This window comes from Polistes canadensis, unplaced genomic scaffold (assembly GCF_001313835.1).
Source record: "Polistes canadensis isolate GaletaPanama2010 unplaced genomic scaffold, ASM131383v1 scaffold_88, whole genome shotgun sequence".
Lineage (NCBI taxonomy): Eukaryota > Metazoa > Arthropoda > Insecta > Hymenoptera > Vespidae > Polistes > Polistes canadensis.
Window position 1 is genome coordinate 233,980 of NW_014569635.1, and position 7,936 is coordinate 241,915.

Here is a 7,936-nt window from a genome sequence, read left to right on the forward strand (position 1 = left end):
TATATTGTATAATTATTATTTAGTAGTTAAATTGATATATAATAGAATATTTTATTATGTTTGTTTAAATGTACGATTAATTAATATTGCAAAACCGAACTGTTTGACTTTTTTTCATAAATAAGTTTATTGATTTTAATAATAATAAATCGTTCCTAAAAATAGCAATAAAAAAAGCTCTAATAAAAAGAGGAAGAAGTTTCTTGATTTTATTATTAAATTAGTTTTAGGAAATTATTTTAATTTGATTATAATATCAATCGATTCTCAATAACTTTCAATATTATCAGATTTAAATTATTTTTGTATAATATAATAACTAATACGTTTAATTATTCATTAGAATAAAAGAGATTTTAATTTACAGTGTTATCAAATTAATTAAGTTAATGGAAACAAAAATAGTTGAAAAAGGAACAGTTTCATTTAATTTTTAATTAAAAATTGGTTATAAAGATGACAAAAAAAAGCGAATAACATTGATTAGAATATTGTAATCTATTTTTTATATATTGTTGATATCCTTACTTTACAGTTATAGAACACTATGTCCATTTTTTATCAATACAAATATCATTATTACATATTCTTATTTGATTGGTTTGTTTTAGCCAATGGTATTAAACTCATATTCCTAGACCAATCGTAAAGCGAGTTATATGCTTTTAAAAAAACATTAAGTTAACTTTTATTCCGATGTATAAAACATTGTGCAAAAGATGTAGACTAAATTTATTGACACTAATAGAAATGTACGGATAAAATTTTGGTTACAAAAGTTTAATAAACAATTAAATCTAAAAAGTTAACCTAAAAAAAACCTTTGATACATTAATAGATAAACAATATTGAAAACGAATAAGATAAAACAACAAATTTTAACAGATAAATAATTAGAGAAGAGAATCTTATATAAAACAATTTTTTAATAATATTATGGAATGATTAAATAAATCAATATTTTATTAATAAAAATTAATAATTCATATAATATTTGTGATATTCAAATTATTAATAAAACATTTAGATATTTTATTCGCAAACAATTTATCAGATATTTTGTTCAAAGAAAAAATACTCACGTATTTAATAATAATATCATAATTATGATAATTAAACGATAACGGGTGTCAATTATGTTTCAATATAAGAATATAAGAATTGCAATATAGAAAATAGATAATACTATCATATTCAAGAATTTGAAATACTAATTGACTATAAAGATTTTTTTAAATGTTCTATTGTTTTTAAAGAGATTGAAATTCTTCGTAAATAAATCTTAATGAACTGAAACTACGAGAGACGTAATACTATTATAATGAAATCTAAAAGAAAAGTCAGTGGAAAATGTAGTACATAAATCTCGTACAATATCAAGCAAAGATTGCAATATAAAATTGATACGATAAGTCAATTATTGTTTCTTTTATGAATAAAAAAACACGATATAACATTTCAATAAATTTGGATTACAGTACATTATTTATACAATCTTTTAAAATAATTCTGAATCAATTGAACACATAAAGGTTTATCAATACAATTAAAGATCTTCAAATAAATTTAGAATTGTGAAATATAATATAATTATAATTATACCCATTTAAGTATGACGTAAATCAGGTGTCCTGCTTTTCGTGAGTCACCCTGTATATGTTAACAATTATTTCGTTAAATCCTATAATTCACAAAGTACTTAAAATGTGATTGAATAAAATATGAAATAAGTCAGAATTACATGCTTCAACTAGGTAATATTTGAATTCACGATAAAAACGAATATATATATAGTTAAAGTATGAAATGATATATTTGATCCATTTTTATAAAATCATCTTTTGTTTCTAGAAACAATGCTTCAAATTATCTATTGTTATTTCTTCCTGTATATTGTGAAAACAAATGTTCCGTTAATCGAATTTGAACGTACCACATTGAAACGTAGTAGTATCAGGTTTATAGTTCATAGAAATGGATTTTATTCGGAAAAAAAAGTTCGTTGAAATATTGGAAGCTTTATCGGTCACACTGTTAACAGTTCGCATATGTCATCAGTGAAAAATACAAGAAGCTTGCTTCTGTAGGAAGTAAAGTGTGTTAAAGTTTTCAGTCGAATAAAACTAAAGGATTTTTGGTCGTTGAATCACACCATGTATGATGTAATTCAAATCCGAGGAGTTTTGAAAAAGTAAGTTAAAATTTAAAAATGGGGATACCCTGTGCAATTTGAAATGTCACGGAAGATACGCGTGCAGTAATAAATAATTTTCTACTGACAAGACCGTAACAACAATTTGTAACAGTGTGTTATGAAACAAAATAATCAGACACTTACTATTATTTCATATAATATATAGTTATATCATAATGTATATTAAAATTATTTGTATATGCATTTATACCCTAAAACGCCTAGTTATTTCATAAAAATAACTGAATTAAACAGTATTGTATATATATATATATATATATATCTTACCACTAAAGTGCAGTAATCAGTTATTCTGCAGATTAATTAGGTTATGTACAGATAACCTAATCCGTTAATGTATCGAAAATTGTTTCATTTTTTAAATTATTTAAATAATCTGCACATTATCAACTATACACTGGTTAAAATGAAAATAAGATCTTTACTGGAACAACAGTAATGTTTCTCTATACGCTTAAATTAACATAATGTTATTTATTTATTTTTCGTTAACCTAAAAAATCGAGTTAATACAATGAAAAACAATCAACAAATTAATCGATAGAATCAATCGTCAAGCGATTAAAAAAACTATAATAAAAAGAATCAAACGTTACGATTAATGAAATTAAATTTGCAAAACGTATGATAAAATTATGCTTATTTATTAATACAATTTTAAAGATTGATAACACTTTCAATTACATCATACAATTAATTTTTACGACAATCATACCTATTTATGGTACATTTAGATTTGTAGTCACATTTCATGAAACCCTGTCACAGTACCAACGGATTGTTTTAATCGCTGTTTGACGAAAAAGATAATTCTATAGTAGAGACATCTTCTTTAACGATACTTTAACGATACTATAACTCGTTAACGTGTACATAACATAAATAAAATGTGGAAAGTTCTTCATTCCGCAATATTAACGGAGAAAATCAGTTAATCTGCAGATTAGCTAGGTTATGTGCACATTAACAATTTTCGAGATTTAGCGAAAAATAAAATAATAAATAAAAAATAGAAATAATATAAATAATTATATTTAAATATAATATACATATATATATTTATATAATATTTTGTTTGACCCGTTGAAGTTACGGCGTTGTAGGAGAAATTCCGTTAATCTGCAGATTAGCTAGGTTATGTGCACATTAACAATTTTCGAGATTTAGCGAAAAATAAAATAATAAATAAAAAATAGAAATAATAAATAATTATATTTAAATATATTACATTTATATATTTATATAATATTTTGTTTGACCCGTTGAAGTTACGGCGTTGTAGGAGAAATTCCGTTAATCTGCAGATTAGCTAGGTTATGTGCACATTAACGATTTTCGAAATGTAGCGAAAAATAAAATAATAAATAATAATAAATAATTTCATTTCAATATAATATATATATATAATATTTTGTTTGACCCGTTGTAGGAGAAATTCAGTTAATCTGCAAATTAGCTAGGTTATGTGCACATTAACAATTTTCGAAATTTAGCGAAAAATAAAATAATAAATAATAATAAATAATTTTATTTCAATATAATATATATATATATAAATATTTTGTTTGACCCGTTGTAGGAGAAAAGTCAGTTAATTTGCAGATTAGCTAGGTTATATGTGCACATTAACAATTTTTGAGATTTAGCGAAAAATAAAATAATAAATAAAAAATAGAAATAATAAATAATTATATTTAAATATATTATATTTATATATTTATATAATATTTTGTTTGACCCGTTGAAGTTACGGCGTTGTGGGAGAAAAGTCAGTTAATCTGCAGATTAGCTAGGTTATATGTGCACATTAACAATTTTCGAAATTTAGCGAAAAATAAAATAATAAATAATAATAAATAATTTTATTTCAATATAATATATTTATATATTTCTATAATATTTTGTTTGACCCGTTGAAGTTACGGCGTTGTAGGAGAAATTCAGTTAATCTGCAGATTAGCTAGGTTATGTGCACATTAACAATTTTCGAAATTTAGCGAATAATAAAATAATAAATAAAAAATAGAAATAATTATACAGTTTTGTTGAGGTTTTTGAATAATAACGATCAAATTAACAAAGTTTAGATGTGTTCTTTTTGGAATATTAACATAAAGAGAAATGTATGTCGAATTAAATAAAAAAGACGCTGAACTTTAATGATTAAGTTGCTGAAGAAGTCCCAATAAAGGGACGAAACGTCCAACTCAATCAAACTAAGTTCTACTTCTTTTCATGTCCAAGTTCCCTATGAACCTTTATCATCAAGAATATAAATAATTATATTTAAATATAATATATTTATATATATAATATTTAGTTTGACCCCTTGAAGCTACTGCCTTGTAGGAGAAAAGACCAATAGGAAGTGTGAAAGTGGGTTGGGTGGTAGAAGGAAAAGGAAAAAGGTTAGGAGGACGGATGTTAGATCGAAGGCAGTGAAATTGAAAATTTTCATCTACACACTAGTATCAGGTAAAAGCTAGCTTTGCTTTGCTCGAATGATTAAGGACCCTAAGGACACGCTTGCCGCGCAAGGACTTGACGGAAACTTCTTCCATGTAGTCGACCGACAACGCCTCTCTTCTACGAGATATCGATCGCAATATAACGTTAGAAAAGGACAAAAAGAAAGGAAAAGTGAGGAGGAGGAGGAGGAGCAGGAGATCGAGGGGCAGGGGCAGGGTGTTGAGGGGGTTGAGGGGCCAGGGAATGGGGTGGGGCGGTAGGCTAAGAGGAAGGAAAGGAATCTTTGCTATAAACGAGCGTGTTTAATATTTCAAAGGGGCCAAGAGACAACGACCTGATCAAATATGTATGTATATATATATGTATATATATATATATATACATCTTTGAGTTTATTAACCCCTTCGTTACGACCATTTTGTCCGGCGTAACACTAAGAAAATGCACACATAGCACGTAATCAATTCTCTTTTGTAGGAACATTTTCTTAAGGGTTTACATGGGTTTACACCAGGAAAAAATAGGCATATTTTCAACAATTTTTTTTTCTATATAGAAAATAGAATTCTTATTCAAACTTTTGATAGTATTTAAGATACATATTTAAAGAAGATTTTCTAAAATTTTCGTTGAAAAATATTTTAAATTCAGTTATTGCGACGTCATTTCCGGTGACCCCACCGAAAAAAAAGTGTTTTCGCGTTGACAGCAGAACTTATAAACGTTGGGGGTTTTTCTGTTGAACAAATAGGGTCTTTTAGTGAATACTTAAAACTAGAAACTGGACGATGGAAAAAGAAAAAAATTAAAATTTGGATTTGTGGCAACGTTTTTAGCAAGAACATTCAAATTTCGCTGCAATTTGCATCACATTTTGGTTTCTTCAAATTCGATTTGATGAAAAAAACGAAAATCCTTCGTCCAAGTCGTTGTCAATAGTATCACGAAGACGTGTAGCAGATTTCATGAAAATCGGTTAAATAGTTATCGAGAAATCTTGACAACCGACTTTAGAAAAAGCGTTTTGAGAAAAACGCGTTTAAAGATTTGAGTGGTGGTATAAGAGCCATTAAAGAGTGCAACTTCCCAGGGCTCTATCTTTAAAATTACTACTCCTATCGACTTCAAAATTAAATACAATATTCTAGATGAGTTGTAGAATTGAAAAAGATAAAAAAAAAAAAAGAAATTTTTTCGAAAGTCCCAAACCCATGTAACCCTTTAAACGTGTGTTTAATAAGAACGGTGCTTATAACATTAAAACTTACCGACACTCTTTCGTGCATACTATTTATTTTTTCTTACAGTGAACAATCGAATAAAATCCTTTAAAGAATGATTTAAAGTGTAATAAACATATATCTTAATTATAGAATGAAATTGTAGACCAATTGGATGACGAGGAAAATATTATCCTTTTTTATTTAAAAACAATTTTTCTATGCATTTTTATCACATTTTTCTATTTTTTCATAAATTACAAATTGCGGTAGGTTTAATTGTTAATAATAAAAAAAAAGAAAACAATGTTAAACAATATATCCGGTATTCGTATTTAAAGATCGTCAGATGGATGTCGGATATATCCGGCACTCGTATACACGGATAATCAGATAGATGCCGGATATATACGGCACACGTATCAAAGAAGGTTAATCAATCAATCAATCCTAATGTTTTATGTTGGTTATTGCTATCTATCCTCTATCTTTTTTTTTCTAGATAAATCAATAATAATAATAATAATAAATAACAATAACATTTTGATATTTTATATCTAGCAAATGAGATTTCGTTTGTAAACATGATCAATACGTTTTTATGCATGTGTGTGTTTTTCGATAAAATTGTCAGATAATAATTGATGAATATGTTGTTGTTGTTGTTGTTCTTGTTGGTCGTGGTAAAATGTTATAATCAATGACGGTAGCGAATGATTCCCCATGAAAGTATGAAAGCTTCGAAACATCGGAAACCCAATGTTTCATTAACTCGTAAAACGGGTTCTCACGTTGAATTTCTATTTCAGACTGGAACTCCGCCCTATTCATCATCCTGAATGGTACGAAGGAGGAGCACTTGGACATGCTGGACGGTGGCATTATTCAACGATTACTCGAGGAAAAATGGAAGACATTTGCTCGGGTTTGTATTCTCTACTTAAAAACAACAACAACAACAACAACAACAACAACAACAACTAAAGAAACCAAAAAAAAAAAAAACAAAAAAGAAGAAGGAATCAATGAGAAACAAAATCACCCTTCCCCCACCCTCCTCCTCCAATCGAATACAAATATTTTATACCCCACCCCCCTACCCCCCTGCCATTCCTTAATTACTTTTTATCCCATGGATTTGATTTTTTTTCCTTTTTTCGTGGTTTCTTTTTGTTTGAAAATTTATTATTCGCAATGAGAGAGAAAGAGAGCGAGTGGGGAGGGGGTTGGTGGGGGGTGGGGAAAGAAAGAAAAGAGGAGGATCAAGTTGGGAAGGGGTAGACACAGTGAGATCGATTTTCGCTTAGCGTCACTTTCACGTAAAAGCTTTGGTGGGTAGGGGTGTGGGTGGGGGTGGGGGTGGGGGTGAGTTTTGAGGGTGGAGACTGCGTTCTGCATTGATATCATCGCAAGAGGACAACATTTTGTCTTCAGGGAACAATACTACAAGCCTAATGAACCTCGACAAAAAATCATTGATCATTTCAAATCATTCGGGATTTAATTCGTGGTTGTTTAACCGGCTGATGGTTTTATTATTGAACGTAGAAATTAATTCTGTGCATCCCCCCCCCCCACCCCTATTCTTTTCTTTTCTTTAATTCGGAGATTTTTTATTGCAAATATTTGTTTGACGGATTATGTTTGGAAATGTTTGTCAGGTTTTTTTTTTTCTATAATTTTTTATCAACAATTTGGTAACTTATAAACATTGTTCTCGTATAATGAAAATGGTTTTTGTTGGTTCATGAAATTTTCTACGTATATTCGGACCACTTTAAAACAATTTGAACTTATTCTTTGGTAAATGGTATTGTAAGGCCTCGAAAATTAGGCCCAGATCTGGAGATTAAGACAAATAAGGGAAAGTTTTCTGTACCAAGGAATAAATGGTGTCTCACGTGCCTAATGCAACGTTTAAAAGTAATTATAAAATTATATGTTTTAATATTTATAATTGTATATGATGATATTTTTAAATTTGAGAATTTAATTTATTGGTTTTGTAATTATTTATATAAAATTTAATAAT

At 28.0% G+C, this 7,936-nt stretch overlaps 1 protein-coding gene across 1 annotated transcript in view; it reads left to right on the forward strand.

The window, feature by feature from the left end:
• The first annotated feature begins 6,762 nt into the window (after nucleotides 1-6,762).
• The window catches only part of LOC106786897, a 12,095-nt gene continuing 10,921 nt past the window's right edge, over nucleotides 6,763-7,936 (forward strand). Inside the window, exon 1 of the mRNA XM_014748777.1 lies at nucleotides 6,763-6,829. Coding sequence (XP_014604263.1) covers nucleotides 6,770-6,829 — 60 coding nt within the window. The 5' untranslated portion in view covers nucleotides 6,763-6,769. The remainder of the gene's footprint in view (nucleotides 6,830-7,936) is intronic.